The sequence below is a fragment of the Callorhinus ursinus genome, unplaced genomic scaffold, assembly GCF_003265705.2.
Source record: "Callorhinus ursinus isolate GAN/ISIS: 27379988/994484 unplaced genomic scaffold, GSC_fseal_2.0 scaffold1, whole genome shotgun sequence".
Classification (NCBI taxonomy): Eukaryota; Metazoa; Chordata; class Mammalia; order Carnivora; family Otariidae; genus Callorhinus; species Callorhinus ursinus.
In genome coordinates, this window is record NW_027397063.1 from 55,294,806 (window position 1) to 55,318,733 (window position 23,928).

Consider the following 23,928-nt stretch of genomic DNA (forward strand, 5'->3'; position numbering starts at 1 on the left):
TTCTAACTTCAATAATACAGATGTTTTTTCTAACCTCAACCTAAAAACATTAACAGAAAAACGACCAGAAGATTTCCGATAACTTGGAAATTAACACATTTCTGAATAATCCATGGGTATAGAGGAATTCTCACAGGAAATATAAAAACACATAGAATTCGGGGCGCCTGGGTGGCTCAGTTGGTTAAGCGACTGCCTTCGGCTCAGGTCATGATCCTGGAGTCCCGGGATCGAGTCCCACATCGGGCTTCCTGCTCGGTGAGGAGTCTGCTTCTCCCTCTGACCCTCTTCCCTTCGTGCTTTCCATCTCTCATTCTCTCTCTCTCTCTCAAATAAATAAATAAAATCTTAAAAAAAAAAAACACATAGAATTCAATGAAAATGAAAATGCAATAAGTCAAAATATGTGGATGCAGCTATAGAGGCGCTGAGGGAGAAGTTACAGTCCTAAATCCTTACATTAAAAAAGAACAACAATTTGAAATCACTGCTCCCACTTCAAAAAACTAGAAAAATGAGAGAAAAATAAACCCGTAGCAAGCTGAAGGGATGAAATTAATAAAACTGAAAACAGAAAATTAGAAAAAACAAAAAACAGACAAAAAAAACAAATAGCTGCTTCTTTTTTAAATAATCAGTAAAATTTGTTGACAAAGTTCAGGCAAGATTGATAAAAATAAGTAAGACACAGACCACCAACACCAAGAATGAAACAGAGATATCAGTGTAGATCCAGTTTCCGTTAGAAAGATAATAAGGGAAAAATACAAATAACTTTATGTCCATAAATACTAACAAGCCAGAACAGATGGATCGATTCCTCAAACCCAGAAACTATTAAAACTCAATCAAGATGAAATAGAAAACCTGAATAATCCTATAACCATTAAAGAAATTGAATTGGTAATTTAAAAGCTGAAAAAGAAATCTCTAGCCACAGATGATTTTACTAGAGAATTCTAGGCCGTTATACACAAAAATCCTCAACAAAACATTAGCAAATCAAATCCGGCAGCATTTTAAAAAATTATACACCATGACCAAATCCAATTTATTCCAGGTATGCAGGACTGTGTCAGCATTTGAAAATCAGTCAGTGTAACCCAACATTATCAACAGGCTAAAGCAAAAAAACAAAACAAACAAAAAGTATGACTGTACCAATTGATGCAGAAGAACATTTGACAAAATCCAACACCCATAAATGACAGATCTTCCCAGCAAACTACTAACAGAGTGAAACTTCTTCATTTGATAAAAGGCACCTACAAAAACTTAGTTAACACCATACTTAATGGTAAAAGAATGAATGCTTTCCCCCTACAACTAGGAATAAGGAAAGCATATCACACTAACCATTTGTATTTAACATAGTTTTATGAAAAAGAAAAGGCACACATATTTAAGGGACAGAAATAAAACTGTCCCTATCTGCAGATAATGTGATTCTGTACATAGAATATCCCAAGGAATCTATAAGAAAACAAAATGCAAAACAAATAACCAGACTCTGAAGAAGTAATTTCAGCAAAGTGGCAGAGTGCAAAATCAACACAAAAAATTCAATCACGGGGTGCCTGGGTGGCTCAGTTGGTTAAGGTCTGCCTTTGGCTCAGGTCATGATCCTGGAGTCCCAGGATCGAGCCCAACATCGGGCTCCCTGCTCAGCGGGGAGTCTGCTTCTCCCTCTGCCCCTCACCCCACCCGTGTTCTTTCTCTCTCTCAAATAAATAAAATCTTTAAAAAAAATTCAATCACATTTCTATTTACTAAGAACAAATACACAGAAACCAAAACTTAAAACACAGTAACATTTATAATTGCTTCAAAGAAAATTAAATACTTAGGGATAAATCCAACAAAACATGTACAGGATCTGTATCCTGAGAATTAGAATATGCTCATGAAATAAATCAAAGTAGGTCTAAATAAATGAAAAAACATACCACGTTCACAGATTTGAAGACTCAAATAGTAAAGATGCCAGGTCTTCCAAAATTGGTCATAGGTTTAACAAAGTTCTTATTAAAACAGCCCAGTGTTTTGTAGATATGTACCACTTTGGGAAGGCACTGGGACCTGGAATAGTTAAAACAATTTCAAAAAAGAAGAAATGGGAGAAACCACTCCACCAGTTAAAGCTTATTAAATAGCTACAGTGGTCACCATAGTATTGGTGGAAAAACAGATACCAAGATCAGTGGAACAGCTAAGGAACTCAGAAAGAGACCCACACAAATACGCCTAAATGATTTTTTCAAAGATGCAAAAACAATTCACTGGAAGGATAGCCTTTTCAACAAATGGTGATAGAGCAAATGAACTCTCAGGCATTATCTCAGAGAAATAAAAACTTACGTTCACACAAAAGCCTGCAAAAAATGCTCTTTTATTTGTAATAGCCAAAAATGGAAAAAACTCAAATACCTTTCATAGCCTTCAATAGGTAAATGCTTAAACAAACTGGTATATCTGCACCATGGATGACTAGTCAGTAATAAAAAGGAATGAACTATTGATACATGCGACAACTTGGATGGATTTCAAAAAAGATATTCTGAGCAATAAAAAACCAATCCTCAAATGCTACATACTACCTGACTCCATTTAGATACCATTCTTGGACAAAATTATAGAGATGAATAACAAATTAAAGATTAGGGACTTGGGGAGGTGGGAAATAGTGGTAGACACATCAGTCTACACATGTGATCAAATTGCATGTAACTAAATGTATGCACAGCACATACATGAATGCACGTACAACTGTTGAAATATGAGTAAGGTTGATGGACTGTATTGGTGTCAATTTGTGATACTGTGTAACACGTATGCAAGATGTTTGGAAAAATTTCCATATGGAAAAATTAGATGAAAAGTATATGGGAGTATCTATTATTTCTTAAAACAGGATATAAATATATAAATGATCTCAAAATAAAAAGTTAAAACAGGGGCGACTGGGTGGCTCAGTCAGTTAAGCGTCTGACTCTTAATTTCGGCTCAGGTCATGATCTCAGGGTTGTGGCACTGAGCCCTGCATCGGGATTCTCTCTCTCCCTCTTCCTGTGCCCCTCCCCACTCATGCGAGCTCTTTCTAAAAAAAAAAAAACAAAAAGTTAAAACAAAGGAAGAGAGCTGCAATCATGATCATAACTTTCTGTATTGGAACTTTGCAACTCAGTTTAGAAATCATCAGTCATTCACCCACTCAATACCTATAGTAGGCACTGTGCTAGGTGAGGGATTCAGAGTAAAAAAAAGCAGTCACGGCCCTGGTCTCATGAACTTCAGACTGGGAAAGAGGAAAATTGCTCATGCATGAAAAGGTCATTACATCTCAGTCATACACATGAGAACTGGACTCAAATTTCTAACAAGAAGAGTAAGGTAAAATAATTTCTAGAGTACTATTTGCTCATTAAAATTATTACGTATACTTTTTTAACAGAATGGAAAATTCTTGTAACATTAAAAAGAACACAAAATATAAACTCATAAACCCATTAATATATGACAATTAATGACAACGTGTTTTTATATGAATAAACTTTTATTGAATTTTAGATAATTAGAAAGAATAAAGAAATGCAAGATAAATGCTTTCTAAACAACATCTGATAGCATCTTTTCTGTCATGGTATTTTCACTCTTCTTTATAAAAAGTATAGACATTCATTTATTTAAATTTTTACAAAGTCAAGAACCATCACATGGAAAAAATAAGTAACGCTAACATAAATTCAGCATCTCATCAATATCGAAATGGCTGCAATGGTTAGGTTCTGAGCTTAGCCCTCCCAGAAAACAGCATACGCAGCAGCTGCTGGTTTCCATTTATTAAAATGGGTCTGAGAATCAGGAAGCCACTCCCCGTGACGACTATTTTTGCAGGAAAAGAGGGCAGAAGGCATGGTGCAAAGAGGGAGTGAGAGACATCCTAGGGAAAAAAATGATGCTCTTATCGAACCATGAGGTCGGCCTCGTAAGTAATTCAGAGAACGGTTCTGGGATGAAATCATTTCTGTGCTGCTTAAAGTGTGATTAAGGCGAGACAGTCCCCGATACAAGTATGCCCAGATCCACACAGCACAAGACACGAGTGGGGAGTTTGTAAATTATCTGCTGAACTCCAAGGCCAGCCAAGCCAGGTAATTAATCACAGAAGGAGTCTCTTTACAGTGGTGTAAAATGCATTTGGGCAGAACTGCAACCCTGAGCTGTGACAAACATAGGGCAGACCCTCCCAGGAGCATTCTTGAAGGCATCCCTTTTGTCTTAATCTTATCTCTCTTGCAAAAAGGATTATTTTGGAAACAACAGAACAACTCCTGCCCTCCCTGTAACAACCTACTAACCTCCACTTGTCAAACAAGGAGAAAGTTATCTCCCTCAGTGCAAAAGGCATCAGGTGCTGCCTTCATTAAGGGTAACCCACTGTGATAGACAGGGAGCCCCGGCCAGCCCTGTTCAGAGGCTGCCAGGAAGGCTCCAGTCCCTCACACCTGCCTTCCTGGTTCTACGTGGCCCATTCAACCCAGCTCCTTCACCCGCGCGATGGGCCTCCCGCAGATCCCCACAAACACAGTCACTGAACGTGCTGTTAATAATAATCTTTTCTTTCCTAGCCCTATGCCTCTCATGTATTTTTTTTTAAAAAACAATAGTTTTCTTATAAAAAAATATTTTTCCAGGAAATAATGAGCGGTAATTATCATGGACCCAGAACAGACCCTAGAAAAACGCAGACAGGCAAGAATCTGTCAATATAGCAATATTCCAAATATGAAATTCATGGTTTAGGAAGACATAAATAAATAAATAGGAAGGGGCTTCTCAGAGAAGTTTCCTTTGTTTTCCTCCATTTCTTACTGAATTTTGTTTGTGTAAAAAAGTTTTGATTCTAGGATACAAGAGCCAGCCCTGTTGGGACCAATATGAACCATTCATGCCATTAAGCCCTCTAGACAAAGAGGGAACCACGATGATCCCAGGGTTGCTCATTATTTTTTATAAAGACAACTATATTTTTAAATAATTTCATTATTTAAACTTCACCTGGCACTTTAGTCTCTTGAAAAATAATTAAGTTAGGCATGAATTACAGAACAAGCCCATCTGGACTGTAGTTTGGGTTTTAAGTGCTATTCTGCTCTTATATCTTTTTTCTTGGCTTGGCACATCTTTGAGATCCAGTTTTTTGAACAGAATGCTGGGACATCTGTGGTGGGGAAACGAGTCTTCAAGATGAAGAATTCCAGTTCATGTCACAAATTTCACTGGCCAGGTAACAGCATTGCCTTTTCCTTTGTGCTTTTTACTAGTATCCTTATAAGGAAAGTGTTTCTTTCCCCGCACTTGCTCACCCCCCTCCCCCTGCATGGGGCACTCCACTGACCCTGTTATGAACACTCTGTCCGCCCAGGTACTATACCAAGGACCCAGCCCGACTCTGGGCTGGCACCATGACAGGGACAGCACCAATTCGCTCAAGTGTTGCTTGGCTGATGGTGTACGAGTGTGTATGCTGAAGCCAAGGCTTCCTGCTGACTGAGCCATTGCTCCTGGACACCACCTGCGGGGATGACCCTCTGTTGGCTGTCACTACTAGAGTCTTAGGCGGAGCTGGGACCACGTGGGTCCCATTAGCATAGATGGATGGGATGTTGGCATTGCCTGAGTGGAGAGAGAAAGACTGGCGTAAGTCACTGAAGTGGTTGAAGGTCTCCGTGTTCCTGGGAACTTTGGGATTGTTGCTCCAGTATCGACTGTTGTAGGTATTGGAAGAGGTCAATGTGTTGTTCTCTGAAGAGGATATCTCGGTGTGAAATGCTTTGGCAGAAGAAGAACATTTAGGTGGAAGATCATCCTCTCTGAAAAGGAATAAAAATAAAGTTGTCATCAGGATTTACTTGAATGTCACCCTACCCTCCTGCCCAGGACTCTTGCATCTTCTGCTAAGGCCAGTATGTCTGTGAGATACAAACCCTCAGAACAGACCAGACTATCATGAAAGCAAACACATCAGCCCTGGTGGCCTCGGCTCTGACACTCATTCCCTTTGAGACAATGCTCAAGAAAAATGTTCCCTCCGTTTCTCAATAGCCAAGGGTAGAAAAAGTAATGTCAAATGTCTCAGACTATACTTTCCAATATAACTGAAAAAAAATGTGTGTGAATATATATGTGTGTGTATGTATATATGTATGGGTATCTACCTACCTATCTATCTATCTATCTATCTATCTATCTATCTATATATATATATATAGCTCTAAATAGGAAAACAGACCTTGAAGAAAGACACTGAGCTTGTTGTGTAAAGAATTACAAGAGGCTAAGATAAGTCACTAATTTAACTTAAGATGTTAACTAATACATTCAACATTTATTGAGTACCAGGCATTCTACTAGATGTTTCATGTAAAAAAATAAAAATAAAAAAAGACACAGCTCCTATACCCCAGAAGCCTATGGCCAAACAAGAGTGCCAATCAATGCAAGAACATCTCCAAGTCTGAAAGGTTCGACAGGGACGAGAGTCAACTTCTGTGAGGAGGTCTTGAATCAGATCAAGGAATTTAGCAAAGAGGTGGATGTTTGGTGCTGGAAGAGGGTGGAGGCTTGAGCAAAGACCCTGAGGCATGAGCAGCTACGGAACAGACTGGAACACCAGTGACTGTGGAAGTGGTGAGAGAGGATCAGGGAAGCAGGGGAAGGTCAGATCCTGAAGGGCTGTGTGGATCATGCTAAGTAGACTGGAGTCATTAAAGCGTTTTCGACAAGGATATGATGTGGTGCAATGTGAGACAGAGCTTGAACTCCTCTATCCCCACAATATGCCAAGAGTCATTTTTCTTTAAAGATGATTTTCACATTGTTTTCTGAAGATGTGGAGACTGAACTGTCTCTCACAGCAAGCCATACTGCTTTGGCCGAGCTGTGTACACAGGTACGGGTATGCTCTTGGGGTGTTCCTTCTAGCTTCTGTTATAAATGCCAATGTCAACCACATTTCCTAAACTAACTTTTCTTCTGTGGCAGCCACCTTAACCCCACCCATCTTGGAACTACGGGTGGTGAAGGAATTCTTCACATGTGTCCTCCTAGTTGGGCACATATTGGACCCTCTTCCCCTTTCATGATCCAGTAAATAAAGCCGAGCAGTATCATGAGGAAAAGCGATATAATATACAAGAAAATATGACGTGGCTACTTTAACTATCTTGGCCATCACAGCCATTGGATTAGCAAAGAAATCTTAGCTGCCAAAATTAATAGAAATACAGACACTGGCCATGTAGGACAAATTGTCTGACACACAAACCTTATTTCATTAGGAATTTCTTCTTCCTCCTCCTCTTTATTTTTGCTTCTCCAGTAAAAGAATGCCCCTAAAATTAGTGCAATGCAAAAAATGATAATAACTGCACCAGTGCCAATGGCTCCAGCTATTAGTCCAATGCTCCTGGGCTGGGCTGCAAAATATATTTAAGGTAGATTTAAAGAACAAAAAAAAAGAGAGAGAGAGAGAGAGAAATAGCATACATTCATGCAACTTCATAAATATGTCAGTTTACCACGGAATCGTCTTAAAATTCACGAAATCGCCTAAAGTGTTGCGTCCTTATAAAATTAAACGCTGGTTAACCTTCTGTGGACTCACACACAGTAGGCTCACAGACACTTGCTGAATGAGCGAACAGTGTAGGACTCACCACATCAGTAGAGCCACACTTAGAGCAGAACAGGCCAAAGATGCTCACCTGTCTGATCTGCCCAGAGGAACCCCGGCAACCAGTGGGATAATGCTCACCTCAGCCCAACCAGGTCACTACTTTTTTAAGTGGAATTCAAATAACCCAGAATTCTCAAATAAAGAGAAAATTTCTGCACTGCTTATTTATGACCTGGCCACCCAACAATTAAGCAGCTATAAAGGGATAAGGAGAAAATACAAGAAGGTCTCACCGCGGACATGAGATAATTACAAGTTTTTATAATGTCAATAGTACTATGCAATCACTTGAAGACAAGCAACTGACTTTATTCTAATGACCCTGAGGAGAAAGACATTCTGCCATAAAGATGTCATATTGCTGAGGCTGAAAAGTATACTAATACATTTATAGAACATTTCAATAATTAATAAAACCAAAAGAATTTCTATTTTATCTTCAAACAACCTAAAAACAATTAAAAGAAACTTTTCATTCCCTGGTTTAACAAAGATCTTGGTGTTCCAGAATTTTATATACTTACGTGAAATAACCTGGAGATCCAACAGACAGGTGCTGGTTCCGATGGCATTCGAAGCCACGCACTGGTACAGGCCTGAAGACAGAGCACTGATGTTCCGGATGGTAACTGTCCCCTGGACCTGGTCTGTCACAAAAATCATAAGTGAGCAGGTAGGGGGAAAAAAATTAGAAAACCAAAGAAATCAGCAGGAAACCACAAAAATAAACACTGAAGAGTCATCCATAGCCTTTGTCGAGGAGATTCTCTTGGTTCATGAAAAGACTAAAATCACATCACATTAAAGACCCAAAGACATGGAGGCCCTTCCTAAGTGCAATATTACAACTTAATCTGACGATTAGTCTGAGGTCCTAATTGTGGGTAGCCCTTCCTGAGGAAACAGTGGCTAAGGCCTGTCCTAGAGAATCTATGATCAGTAACACCAAATTTCAATTCCGAGGAAATGCGACAACCTAAAGATGAAGCTAAACTCATTACAGTCATGTTCACTTTATACTTGATGGAGAAAACATCCACTCTGTGCTCAAGGGTGTCGACTGTTACTTCCAACAACTATATTAACTATAAGCCCAGATCCTCCACGAAGCAGACACCAAGATAAGTCAAAGGTTTAGTGGAAGAAATTCTAGTTCAGGAAGTGGGAGAGGAAGCTGGGGAGGGTGGGAGAGCCTCTGACTGCAATGCGGGTTTGGACCCTGTGAAGAGGAGAGGCAAGGAAGGAGGGCCAGACAGGGAGCATCTCAGATTGCAGCATCATGTTAGGGAAGTCTCCATCAGGCTGCGGGGGAGGCCCGGCACTAAAATCACCTGTTAGAGGAGTCCTACACCTTGCAGGAATAGGACTGCATTCGCAGGCTCACTCTGCCCAGTCACTGGTTGGGAGCAGCCCTGGTGAAACCTGGTCTGGGTGCAAAGCAGTGGTAGATTCTGGAGGAAGCAGTTGGGGCTGTCTGTCAACTGTGTTCTCCACAGCAGGGGATGAGCAGGGCATTTTCAGGACCACCACACTGATATTACTCAGAAATGTTTCAGTAGTTCATATTTTATTAGTTCATGAACATTAGCATAGATTATTTCTTGTAAATAAAATGCAAATTATAGTAATAATAAAAAACTAAGATTAATAGTTGCTATTACTATGTGCCAAGCATTGGTTAAGCTTTTATAGTATTATCTTTTTTTTAAGATTTTATTTATTTGACAGAGAGAAAGAGAGAGAGATCATAAGTAGGCAGAGTGGCAGGCAGAGGGAGAGGGAGAAGCAGGCTTCCCGCAGAGCAGGGAGCCCGATGTGGGGCTCGATCCCAGGACCCTGGGATCATGACCTGAGCCGAAGGCAGACGCTTAACCGACTGAGCCACCCAGGTGCCCCTATAGTATTATCTTAATCTTTACAACGACGCTATGAGGTATTATTACTCATCCCACTGAACAGGTAAGGAGACTAATAAGGTTATACAGCTAGTGACACAAAATGGGAATTAGACGGGGTGCTGTCTTACATCTAAGCTCTACGCTTCCCTGCCTCCCTTAGGCAGAACATAACACTACAGTCATCTCAACCACTCAAAATAGCTGCAAATTTAGAAGTGGAAAGCCTACTGATGGCACGTTTCTGGCACCAAGTCCATGTGCTCCTAGGGCAACACCTGGAGCTCCCCCTACCCTGGGCTATTTTTACGTGAAACTAACATTATCTTGTTTCTGCTGGCAATCTTCAATTCTATCTAGAGCAAAGGCCAAAGATGGATCAGCAAAAGCAAACCTAACCACAGCACTGCATGCATTTATTGGTTAAGTCATTTAAGAAATAATTATGTATTGAGCACCTTTCTGGAATTAACTTAAATAAACAAGCCAAGGAAAGAACATTTTTTTCTTGCTTTTGTTTCTGGTTTCTAATAGGAACATTTTTTTCTTTTTTTTTTTTAAGATTTTATTTATTTATTTGACAGAGAGAGTGAGAGAGCAGAAGCAGGGGGAGCAGTAGAAGGAGAGGGAGAAGCAGGCTCCCAGCCGAGCAGGAAGCCCGATGCAGAACTCTATCCCAGGACCCTGGGATCATGACCTGAGCTGAAGGCAGAGGTTTAACCAATTGAGCCACCCATGCGCCCCTAATGGGAACATTTAAAGGGTCAAATCCACATTAGATGGGTATCTTACTTATTCAGAACATGACGCTCGAAGAATTTGGACATTTGAATTGTACTGGACACACCAAGTCAATATATTCAGTGCTTACTTTGTTTGCACTTGTGTATTACTTCCTTTTCCTTAACAAACAACTCTGAGGGCTACCAATGTGTGAGAGCCTTTCAGTGAATTCACTCAATAGTTGGGCCAGTCTGAGAGGAAATTGTTTTCTCCTCCTTTGTTTTTGACTTGCTTTCCCAGGCCTTCATCAAATGCCCCCTTCAGCACCATGTATTCTCTAGTGCTGGCACTTAACCCCATTTGGTGTCATTTCTTGCCTATTGTCTCATTAAAAGAAGGGGCAGTGGGGGCCCCTGGGTGGCTCAGTCAGTTGAGCCTTCGACACTTGATTTTGGATCAGGTCATGATCTCAGGGTGGTGGGATCGAGCCCCTCATCGGGCTCTGTGCTCAGTGGGGAGTCTGTTTGAGATTCTCTCCCTCTGCCTCTCCCCTGTTCTCTCTCTAAAAAAGGGGGGGAGGGCTGGGTTTGTATTGTTCATCACTGCATCATCATCCTTAGAAGATACCTGGCACACAGGAAGGTGCTCAATAAATAAAGGAGTTACCTTTTCTTTAGTGTCTACTGTGTACCATATGTACTGTACTAAGAGTTATACATCTGTATCATCTAATTGTCAAAATCCTAGGTTTTAAGGGACGCCTGGGTGGCTCAGTTGGTTAAGCAGCTGCCTTCGGCTCAGGTCATGATCCCAGGATCCTGGGATCAAGTCCCGCGTCGGGCTCCCTGCTCAGCAGGGAGCCTGTTTCTCCCTCTGCCTGCCACTCCTCCTGCTTGTGCTCTTTCTCTCTCTCTCTCTGACAAATAAATAAATAAAATCTTTTAAAAAAATCCTAGGTTTTATATAGAGAACAAACTGAGGGTTACCAGAGGGGAAGTGGGTGGGAGATGGGTGAAATAGGTGAAGGGGATTAAATAGCACACTTAACCTGATGAGCCCTGGGTGATGAATGGAATTGTTGAATCACTATATTGTACACCAGAAACTAATATAACACTGTATGTTAACTATACTGGAATTCAAATAAAAAGCTAAAAAAAAAATCCTAGGTTTTCTATTCCCTACTTTTCAAAGATGAAAAAGCTCAGAGAAGCCACACAATTTATTCAAGATTACACAGTACAGAAATCTATAAAATCAGGTCTGTGTCCAAAGCTTATAGGCCCCATACATACGCTTGGTTTTCTAGTAAGGCATTTTAAACCACAGTATTCCATAGGGTGCATCGGCAGGATGTTTCCTAACTATGCAATGTTACACTGCAGCTAGTGTTAAACTAAGCTGTCTGCCCAACTCCATCTTCAATACATTACCAGATGTCACCAGGCAAGAAAACCATAATCTCTGGGCAACCAGCCCTACAATTCCAAACACTGTGGTGCTGTCTTCCTAAGCCCTGAAATTCTAGGAATTTGATCAGCTCACACCAAACCAGTAATGTTGTTGACCTTTTCACAGAGATAATTTGGGAAACTTTTAACAGCTGAACAAAGAAGCATTCTGGCATGTAGAAAGAGGTAAACTTTAAAGATTCTTGCTTTCAAAAGGTTATTTTTAAAAGGTGAAGTCACTGTTCTTCCTTTTATCTCTATCAACACAGACAGCACATGCAGATTGATGGAACAAATTCTTCCTGACTGAGGCTGACATAGCATGCTAGAGCTAACTCAGAATGTAACCAGGGAAGGAGGCACATAGATAAGAGAGGATTAGCCAGAAGCAGGACAGGGCTGTTTGTGTAGTGAAGGCAAAGAGCAGACGGGAGCCCCTCCTGAGCCAGCACCAGGGTGCTTCCAGCCACAAGCACAGGGCTCTTCCTCAAGTGAAAAGGACTAATTCTTCAACTCAATCTGTCACTTCACTGGGTCTGCTCTGGTGCAGAAGTAATTTGTTGAACCGAAGTTAGAAAACAAATGTTCTTATGATCTTCTTTCTTTTAAGGATAGGTAAAGTTCAACTGTGTGGAACCACAGTTTGGAAAGCACACATGACATCGCAGCCCACGGTCAGTTCACAAGAACGATGCAGTTGGCCTAGGATGCCCTTCAGAACTACAGCGGAATAAACATAAGTGTCCATTTCCACATCCATCCTTTTTCCTTAGGCCAGAACCATATTTCTGACTGCCTCGGGGATGGTGCGCTGACAAAGAGCATGTGTTCTAGGCTCAGACAGCCTGGGCTGGGATCCGCCCTACCACCTACCAGCTGGTTTCCTCACGTGTGAAGCAGAGCTACCAACCTAGCCTCCATATTGTGGGTCACCGTGAGGGGGAAATGAGGTAATATGCGCAACAGCAGAGTATAGTGCCTGATAAAGCTTCGGTATAGGAATTCCATGCTGGCATCACTTGGGAAACTTACATATATTTCTGAATCATATGGAAAATCAGTCAAGAAATTGGGAAAATGTTGGATGTCTCCAAATCCCCAACAGATATTAATACTCAGGATCTGAGGCTGAGAGACAGGAATTCCTAAATCATGAATTAGTCTATACTTTTATATGATTTATGTACTTTGGAGTAATGAGTGGCCATAATAATAAAGTCAATCATTTCTTATATAAAAGTTCCAGAAGTGGGACACCTGGGTGGCTCAGTCATTAAGCGTCTGCCTTAGGCTCAGGTCATGATCTCAGGGTCCTGGGATCGAGCCCCGCATGCGGGAAGCCTGCTTCTCCCTCTCCCACTCCCCCTGCTTGTGTTCCTCTACACTGTCTCTCTCTCTGTCAAAAAATAAATAAAATCTTAAGAAAAAAAGTTCCAGAAATACCCTGTAATAAAAAAATAATAATGAATACATGATTTCTTGTTATTTGAACCAATTGTTAGTACAAAAGTATATACTTCAATACTATGTAAGAATATTCTCAACCTGATACATTTAATAATTAAAAAATAGTAAAAAAAAGGGAATATCACAAAATAAAGGCCAAATTAAAATCTATTTAAAAATTCAAAGATATCACAAATACTTAATATTTAAACTGTCATTCTAAAAGAAAATCTTAAAACACTATGTAGCACTAAGTGTACTATCCAATAATCTTGATCTTTTTTCATGCCAAATATTCCAGACATAGAAAATTTTATTTCATTTTTGAGTTGATATTTGTTGAATTAAGATGTAGATGAAGAAAGGACAGGGAAAGAATCTGTCCCCATTAAGAGACTATCCAAAGTATCTTTGAGGCACACATTAAGATACATGCTGCTTCCTATTAGCTCTTTTTTTTATTTATTTAATAATGAAAATATTTTCTGTTTGCTCTGCTTTCGCTTTGCCATTGAAACAGATACCACTATTGCCAATTCAGATTTTAAATTCATTTGATTTCATGTCAGTGTATTTCCAAACCAACATTCCCAACTTCTTCTCTTTGCATTTCTGCTATTGAAGTATTTACAAAGAACTGAAGTCCAGAGCAAATATTCAAACACCGGAAAACAATGATGAACATTACTGGGCAATATGTGAATAATGTAATATTTGGAACCCCCAGTATTAACATTACATGGAATCACACATCAAAATTACCAAGCTAAGGACTTCTTTTGCTTTTAAAACTTCTTATTTCCCAAATACCACTCACATGGCATGTGTATAAAATATACTATGTATATAAACTTATTAATATTTACTTGCAAGACTGACTCACCATTAGCAACAGACTGGGGCACAACTACACACTTACAACATGGCAACAGCTACAAGCAAGACCGATTAAATCAGATCATGACAGCTTCTCTCCTACTCACTTCTGTCCAGGTTCCCAGAAAATGTTGACTCTGAGTGTTCTTGCTTTTAATTTGACATCAGTGGATTCTTTTGAATCAATATATCTCTATGTTGACTGTTAAGCTTTAATTCTCAGAGAATAGTACTTAGTGCTCAAGAAATGTTACCTTTTATCATTACCTTGGCCCCCGGAGGACCACTAACTCACTCACTACCTTCCTTAAGCAAATCTTAAGTATTCCTTCTCTGAGTTAATACAGTTGTTATTCATTCAATGGGCCTAAAACAGAAATCTGAGTTAACTCTGACTCTTCTCCGAGTCCCATGTCTTGTTGATTTTTTGTCTTCAGTCTCTCCTGAATCCTACCCTCCACACCTCCCCGTCCCTTCTCCATCCCCATCACAAGGGCCTTAGTTCCAGTTCTCTTCCTTTCATGATGGAGCTATTATCAAGGTCTCACATCTATGACCAGGCTATCAATCGCACACCCTGACTGCTGCAGCTGTTTCTAAAATGCAGATCTGGATATCTTTTCTTGCTTTATGAATGCCTGGGAACACCCACAGTCTCAAAGACAACGCCCAAACCCCCTGAATGCTATACAATGCTTTTCACAATCTGGATCTGAACTTTCCAACCTTCTCCCTCACCAAACCCTCATGAATCTTTATGTCAGCTTCATATATTTTTCTCACCTAAAAGCATCAAACTTTTACATTTGCAGGATTTTTTTTGCATGGCTCCCTCTACTAATAATATCCCCTTTTACCTGGTAAAACTTCTCCTCATCCTTTAAGATGCATTTCTTTTCAGGAAACTCTTTCCCTATAAAGTTCTTCCTAGACTCTTTGGGGGAGAATAAAGGTTAACAGTAAACACGTTTATAGCATCTGATATTCAGTATACTAAAATTACCTATCTCTGTCTCTCCATTAAACAGTGAACTCTAGAATAAAGATACATCTCTATGTTTCTATTTCTCTACTTTCCCAAACACCCTACCCTTAAGTAGTTACACAGAATAAGGGTTGGGTCTGTGTGTGTACATATGCATACATAGGCACACATATATTCAAAGAATGGACAACTGCATAAACAAATCAATATAGTTGTGACAATTACTGGTATTTAATTTTTAAAGAGGGAGGACTGAACATTGCACGGGGTCTGCTTCTTTATGTCAGAGGGCAAAAACAGGAAAAATTTGCCTTCAGTCAGAATAACATCTTGATAAGGAGGAAATAAGTACCTATTTATTCAGCAGCTGAAGTGGGTGAGAACTATATTACTCCCCATGAAAGAATTATGGAAACACTCACTGGGAAGGGAATTAGCAGTGGCAATTCAAGGAGAATCAAGATTCCTGAGGCTTCAAATGTGGCAAAAGAATTGCAGTGCTTTGTATGTAGACACTGGACAAACTTGGTAAGATGACAGTGTTACTACCGTAATGTTTGAGACACTCTCCTGCTCCATCTAAGTTCTCCATACTAAGTTCTGCAGAGTTCTCAAGCAAGCAGCAAGCAGGAGAGTTAATCACTTCTCTTCACTGTATTAAATTATGAAAGGATGACAATTCCTTAGGAACAATGAAGGAAAAAGGCATGATTAAAAAAAAAAACACTGAAATAATCAGTAGACGGTATGGAGAAAGGGCAAAAGAAAAAGCTTGATAGATAAAAAACATAAAATATTAGAAATTAATCAAACTATATCCATTATCACAATTCACATAAATGGATCCAATCAAAGAACGAGGCTCTCAGATTGTAGATTGAAAACCAGATTAAATCCAAACACATGCTGCTTACAAGCAATACACCTAAGACTTAAAACATGGAAACCTGAAAGTAAATGAACCATAAAATAGAAACATACCAGCAAAATTAACCAAAGAAACCTATTGTAGGAATTTTAATAACAATTAAAATAAGGCAAAAATGCATATTAAGCATAGAAAATCAGGGCGATATAACACTCTGTAAGCAGATAATGACAAATAACTGGGGGTGTGTTAAAAAAAATTGGCAATAACTGCAAGGACAAAGTGACAAATCCACAATCCTGTGTGACTTTTAAACACATCTCTCTCATAAAATAATAACTGAAACAGATAAGACATTGGTGAAGATAAACAATATCTGAATAATACAATTAACAAGTTTCTCATTATATACACAGCCATACCTTGTTTTATTGTACTTCACAGATAACTGCATTTTTTACAAATTGATGGATTGTGGCAACCTTGGGTTGAACAAGTGTATTGGTAGCATTCTCCAAGAGCATCTGCTCAGTTTGTGTCTGTGTCACCTTGTGGTAATTTTCACAATATTTCAAACATTTTCATTATTATTATATTGGTTATGGTGATCTTTGATGTTACTATTGTAATTGTTTGGGGGTGCCATGAGGTGCACCCATATAAGACAGTACACTTAATGGACAAAGGTTTTGCTCCAGTGACTGGCCATTCTCCCATCTCTCTCCCTCACTCCAGGTCTCCTTCTTCCCTGAGACAGGCTAATTAATAACCCTACTATGGCTTCTAAGTGTTCAAGTGAAAGGAAGAGCCACACTTCTCTACTTTAAATCAAAAACTAGAAATGATTAAGCTTAGTGAAAAAGGCATGTTGAAAGCCGAGATAAGTCAAAAGTTAGGCCTCTTGCACCAAACAGTCGGCCAAGTTGTTAATATGAAGGGAAAACTCTTGGGGGAAATTATAAGTGCTACTCCAGTGAACAAATGAGTGACAAGAAAGCAAAACAGCTTTACTGCTGATACTGAGAATGTTTGAGTGGTCTGGGTAGAACATCAAACCAGCAATAACATTCCCTTAAGCCAAAGCCTAATCCAGAGCAGGACCCTAACTCTCGTCAATTCTAGGAAGGCTGAGTGAGGTGAAGAGGCTGCAGAAGAAAAGCTGGAAGCCAGCAGAGGTGGGTTCATGAGGTTTAAGGAAGAAGCCATCTCCATAACATGAAAGTGTAAGGGGAAGCAGCAGGTGCTGATGGAGAAGCTGCAGCAAGTTTTCCAGAAGATCTAGCTCAGATCATTCATGACGGTGGCCACACTAAACAACAGATTTTCAAAGTAGTCAAAATAGTCTTCTACTGGAAGAAGATGCCAGTTAGGACTTTCATAAATAGAAGTCAATGCCTGGCTTCAAAACTGCAAAGGACAGGCTGACTCTTTGGTTAGGGGCTAATGCAGCTGGTGACTTTAAGCTGAAACCAGTGCTCATTTACCATTCTGAAAATCCTAGGGCCCTTAGGAATTACCCTAAATCTACTCTGCCTGTGCTCTATAAAGGGAACAACAAAGCCTAGATGATAGCACATCTAGGTTTACATGGTTTACAACATGGTTTACTATTTTAAGCCCACTGTTGAGACCTACTGCTCAGAAAAAAAAGATTCCTTTCAAAATATCACTGCTCGGGGCGCCTGGGTGGCTCAGCCATTAGGCGTCTGCCTTCAGCTCAGGTCATGATCCCAGGGTCCTGGGATCGAGCCCCGCATCGGGCTCCCTGCTCCGCAGGAAGCATGCTTCTTCCTCTCCCACTCTCCCTGCTTGTGTTCCCTCTCTCGCTGTCCCTCTCTGTCAGATAATATATATATATATATATATATATAATACACACACACACACACACACACACACACACACACATATATACACATACACATATATATCACTGCTCACTGACAATGTATCTGGTCATCCAAGAGCTCTGATGGAGATAGACAACATGGTTAATGTTGTTTCTGTGCCTGCTAATACAACATCCATTCTGCCAACCATGGATTAAGGAGCACTTCTGACTTTCAAGTCTTACTATTTAAGAAATACATTTCATAAGGCTGTAGGGGCTATAGGTAGTGATTCCTCTGATGGATCTGAGTCCGGAAAGGAGTCACCATTCTAGAAGCCGTTAAAAACATTCATGATTCATAGGAAGAAGTCAAATAGCTTAACAGAATTTAGAAGAAGTTGAGTCCAACCCTCATGGACGACTTTGAGGGGTTCAAGACCCCAGTGGAGGAAGTAAGTACAGATGTGGTAGAATTAGAAGCGGAGCTGAAGATGTGACTGAATTGGGGCAATCTCATGATAGAATTCTTAAAGGATGAGCAGCTGCTTCCTATGCATCAGCAAAGAAAGTGGTTTCTTGAGAGAGAATCTACTCGTGGTGAAGATGCTGTGAAGACTGCTGAAACAACGACAAAGGATTCAGACTCTGACATAAACTCACATGACATGACAGTGGCAGGGTTTGAGAGAACTGATTCCAATTTTGAAGGAAGTTCTGTGGGTAAAATGCTATCAAAAGAGCATCACATGCTACAAAGACAGCATTCATGAAAGGAAGAGACCATCAATGTGGCGAACTTCACTGTTGTCTTATCGTGAGAAACTGCCACAGCCACACTAACCCTCAACCACCACCCTCATCAGTCAGCAGCCATCAAGACGGAGCCAAGACCTTCTACAAGCAAAAGGATAGTAACTCACTGAAAGCTCAGATGACGGTTGGCATAGTTTAGAAATAAAGTACTTTTAAATGAAGGTACATGCATTGTTTTTTTAGAGATAATGCTATTGCACACTTGACAGACTACAGTACAATGCAAACATAACTTTTACATGCACTGGGAAACCAAAGAATTCACTTGACCCACTTTACTATGATATTTGCTTTATTATGGTGGTCTGCAACTACACCCACAATATCTATGAGGTGTGCCTGTATCTCCATCCTAGCACCTGTAACTGGACATCATAGCTCTCACTATCCTCTGCTTCACTTGCTCCACTCAAAACACACTGGCCTCTGTGCTGTTCATCCAAAACACAAGGCGCATTCTGGCCTCAGGGCCTTCAGATGGCTGTTCCCTCTGCCTGGAATACTCTCCAGCCCCCATATTCACAAAGCTCATTCTTTCATCATTTTTACATCATCCTTAGGTTATCATCCTCTTGGTGAGATTTACCCTAAGCACTTTATTCAACATTGCAGCAGAACTCATGCCCCAACGAATCCATTTTACCTTCCTCCATGTTTTCCCCCCAGAAGGCATCATATGATAATAAACTGTGATTTACTGATTCGTTACATTCAGTCTCCACCCACTAGAAAGTAAGTTCTATCAATGAAAGAAGCATTTCTGTTCTGTACTCCACTCTATCTCCAGCAGCTAGAACAGTGTCTGGAACCTAGTAGGTGTCTACCATATATTTGTTGAATGAATAAATGAACAACAGAATATCAGTATACAAAAGTATAAAATCGAAAGCTTGATTTAACAAGATTGATCCAAAAAATAAAGATGAAAAAGCATAAACAGAATAATGAAAAAGGAAATATAACAGAGTTTTAAAATATACAAGAAAATAATACTAATGATAATAAAAACATTAGTATTTATTAAATGCTTATTCATGCCAAATGCTGTTCTAAAAGCTTTGCACATGTTTTCATTTAATCTTTATTCCACCCCTGTGAGGGAATTAGTATTATTGTGTCCATTTTACATGTAAGAAAACTAAGGCACAAGGTCACATTACCAGTCACCCCTGGAGCCAGGATTCCAAATCACATCCTCTGACTCCAGAACCTGCACTCTTAACTACATTCTCCTGACTTCATAGAATATATGAACAACTTGATGCCAATATGTATAAACTCAGACAAAAAAAAAAGATGTTTTCTAGAAAAATAGAGAAGGGGGTACCTGGGTGGCTCAACCGGTTAAGCATCTGCCTTCAGCTGAGGTCATGATCTCAGGGTCCTGGGATGGAGCCCTAGATGGGGCTCCCTGCTCAGTGGGGGGTCTGTTTCTCCCTCTCCCTCTGCCCCTCCCCTCCCCAGTTATGCATGCACTCTTTTTCTCTCTCAAATACATAAAATCTTTTAAAAAAAGAAAAAATAGAGAAGATACAGAAAATCTAAGTAAACTCATATCACTAGAAAAATACCTACCAACAGTAGTCAGTAGTCAAAAATCTACCAACAAAATATAACAGCAAGGTACAGCTTTTATAGGCAAATTTACAAAATCATCAAATAATCTCCATCTTATTCATACTATTATCAGAGTATAGAAAAAGAGGGAAAACTGCCTAACTCATTTTATGAGACCCTTATATAATCTGGTACTAAAATTGAACCAGGGCAATGGAAGACAGAAAAAAAAAACCATAAGCCATTCTCACTTATGATCACAAATGCAAAAATTCTATTAAAATGTTACCATACCAAATGGAGCAGTTTATTAAAAAATAATCACAATCATATAGACTTTATTCCAGAAATGCAAGGATATTTAACATTAGAAAATATATTAATGTCATTCACTCATTGGCATTTTGGGCCAGATAATTCTTTTCTATTTTTTCTCAGATTTTATTTGAGAGAAAGAGAACAAGTTGGGGGGGAGGGAAGAACACAGGGAGAGGGAAAGCAGACTGTGCTGAGCATGGAGCCTGAAATCGGGCTCAATCTCACAACCCATGAGATCATGATCTGAACGGAAATCAAGAGCTGGATGCTCAATAACTGAGCCACCCAGGTGCCCCATGGGCCAGATAATTCTTTATTATGGTGGCATCCCTAGCCCCTACCCACTAGCTGCTGGTAGCACCCTCTTGTATCAGTTGTGATAACCAAAAATGTCTCCATATACTGCCAAATAAAACTGTCCCAGTTGAGAACCACTGAGGCAGGTGTTGGTGAACTGTGACACAGACCCAGACACTTACTGAAACCTGGGCAAGTTGTGCAGACCTTAGAAGCACAGGCCAAACAGTACTTCATATTTCCTAAGAACAAAGACGTTCTTTACATAATCACAGTACAAGTTCCAAAGTGAAGAAATTTAACATCAATACAGTAGTATTACCCAATCTACAGTGTACACTCAGATTCCATCAACTGTACCAGTAATGTCCTTTCTGGCTCTTTCTTCCCCTGTCCAGATTCTAATCCAGGATTCTGCATTGTATTTTCTTAACTCCTTGGTCTCTTTCAATCTGGAACAGTTTTGTCTTCACCTCTGTTTGATGTTTCCTCATGACTGGATTCAGATTATGTGTTTGTAACAAGAATACCACAGAAATGATGCTGTGTCCTCCTCAAGGCATACATATATTAGTAGGCACAGGATATCAGTTTCTAACAGTATTGGTAATGTTCACTTTGATCACTCGGTTAAAGTCGTTATCAACCAGGTCTCTCCATTATAAAGTTATCTTATAATTAATAAGGAATATGTGGGGGCACACTTTGGAACTATGTAAATATCTAGTTCCTCATCAAACTTTTGCCCACTATTTTGACACCAATGGTGATTTTCAAACTCCACTGTTCCTTCTACAAACATTAGTTGTCATTCTAACCCTAAGAAAACACATTTCCTTCTCTCCCATTTATTTATGCATATCAGCAAGGATTCGGGGATTTTCATTTTATTCAATAGATTATATATTTATTTTAATTTTCAAATTGTCCCAGATTTGGCCAAAAGGAGCTCCTTCAAGCTAGCCCCTACACACAAGGACAATTCTAATCCCCAAATATTATGCCCCTGTTACTAATTTGACTTCTAGAGTGCTCTTCCCTGATGTCAAATATTCTTTTCTCAGAGAATACATCTTGAGTTTATATTAAACACCTGCAAACATATTAGTAAAGTGTTTTTAAAATCTGTTATTTTAGTATTATATACTATTTTAAGATCTATTTTATTAATATCAGTACCAAGAGGTAAATTTAAATAAAAAATCTGATTCACTTAATGTACATTATGATAAATGAAGTTATTCAAAGTAATTCTGATAAGTAATCCAGAGTTTGAATTACAAAAGCCAAACATTTTCTTCTTTAGCATTCAAGTTCACTTTCCTACCTAAAGTACTAAAAAATATTTAAGTTGCAAAGAAGATACCAAAAAACTTGACTGATACACTTATTCAAAGACAAAGAGATGTGACAGGCTCTTTCTACAGTGTATTTCTCAACTTACATACAAACAACCACTCTTAAGCATTCACTTGTAATTCCAAACCCAGTCCAATATTTCACAGAAATGTTTTTAATATAAATCATAGAATCTTAGTGCTGATACAAAGAACATTGGAAATGATTATTTAATCCCCTTATTTTAAAAAAAGGCTACACAGGCCCAGAGAGGTAAACTGTCACTGGAAATACATACTGGAAAAATCTGGAATTTAAATATGGTTTTCAGGATTTCAACACAAGAGCTAGATTAAACATGCTACTTACATGTAAATAGTGAGATTAACAAGTTAGTTCACAAAAAAAGCTATTTACCCCACAGTGTGGCTGAAACATTTAGCAATTTAGCAATCCATGGGGAACGACGGTATTGCAGTAATCATTACCAGAGTAAGCCAGAAGTTATTATGCCCCTGTCACTGAGAAGTTTTTTTAAATAATTAATTTTGGGCTGAGTAAATTAAAAAATGATGGAAAGGTCCATTAATATTTCTGTTGGGATTCTTACAGAAACCTTACAGGCTCTTACAGGGCTGGTGGCCCTGGTTCTTTCATATGCTACCTTTACCACACAAGTTAGGACTTTGCGTTTCAATGACAGCCATCGACCATCAATAGGATTCAAGCTTATCAGCAATAATTCAGGTTGTTTGGGACCCCTTCATTAACTGCCAACTCTTTAACTTAAGATTTATACACGTGCCCTGAGAATGCTACAAGGAACATACCCTGTATCACAGATGATACAACACTCAAGGCCGCTAAATTTTATTTTGTTGGAATAGAAAATTTTATATACAATGCTGTAATTTTCCCTCATTCTATTTTATCAGTATTCCTCAAATTTTCTAGAGTATTTCCTTTATTAACCAATTTAAATTGCTCGATTTACATGTAGAAAATCATCGATGACACTCATGTCTCCTCCTTCTTTACCTGTTTGGTGGGATCAACTCCTGGTTCTCCCAGGATCTGAGATCTTTTCCTGTTCTCTTTCCCATCTTCTTCCTCCAACTAGACTTGAGGCTGAAAACAGGATGATTGACCGCCCCCCATGATCATGCTGATGTTTCTCATACTAAAACAGGCAACTGTGCCTCAAGAAGAAAGTGGCTTCTCAGTTATAAACTTCAAGGATTATTTTACAGTTAACAATATAAAGAAGGCACCATTTAGCTATTTTAAATCTTCACTGTAATAGAATGGAATTTCCATATATAGTTACCACTGGATGAGATACATAAAGGCAGCACATGAGAGAGAAAATGTTTTATTCTCTTTAAAGTTGAAAACACAAAATGATTTAGATAGCTTTTTAGCAGTTACAGATACAGTGTGTTATTTTTCAAAATCTATTAAACTTAATTACTTCATGAGTCTTAGAATTTTAATTTTGCATGGTAACTGATCAAATGGGTAAAGCAACACCATACATACCCTGAGTGGCTGTTGGAGGTAGTTTGAGGGTATTGTCTAACTTCTCCCAAAGGTAAGTTGGCCGAGGGATGCCCTCCTCTGAGCTGCAGAGCAGGATGACATCGCTGCCAATATCCTGGGATCCTTGGATTTGGCAGTGTGGGGCAGAAGGGGGAACTATAATAGGAAGAGTAAGGAATAAAGATGCATTTACTGTAAGCCAACTGATGACGGAAAGGACATCAACATTCAGGGTGCTGGAACCTCAGACAAC

General features: G+C 39.3%; 1 protein-coding gene across 4 annotated transcripts in view; it reads right to left on the minus strand.

The window, feature by feature from the left end:
• Positions 1 to 3,546: 3,546 nt before the first annotated feature.
• IGSF11 (immunoglobulin superfamily member 11) overlaps positions 3,547 to 23,928 on the minus strand; it is a 137,078-nt gene continuing 116,696 nt past the window's right edge. For 3 of the 4 annotated variants that reach the window (XM_073893792.1, XM_073893791.1, XM_025868798.2), the window contains exons 4-7: positions 23,676 to 23,831; positions 8,263 to 8,385; positions 7,328 to 7,478; positions 3,547 to 5,873 (exon numbers count right to left, since the gene is read on the minus strand). In XM_073893792.1, coding sequence (XP_073749893.1) covers positions 5,429 to 5,873; positions 7,328 to 7,478; positions 8,263 to 8,385; positions 23,676 to 23,831 — 875 coding nt within the window. In that variant the 3' untranslated portion in view covers positions 3,547 to 5,428. The remainder of the gene's footprint in view (positions 5,874 to 7,327; positions 7,479 to 8,262; positions 8,386 to 23,675; positions 23,832 to 23,928) is intronic. The other variant, XM_025868793.2, reaches the window with a different exon arrangement.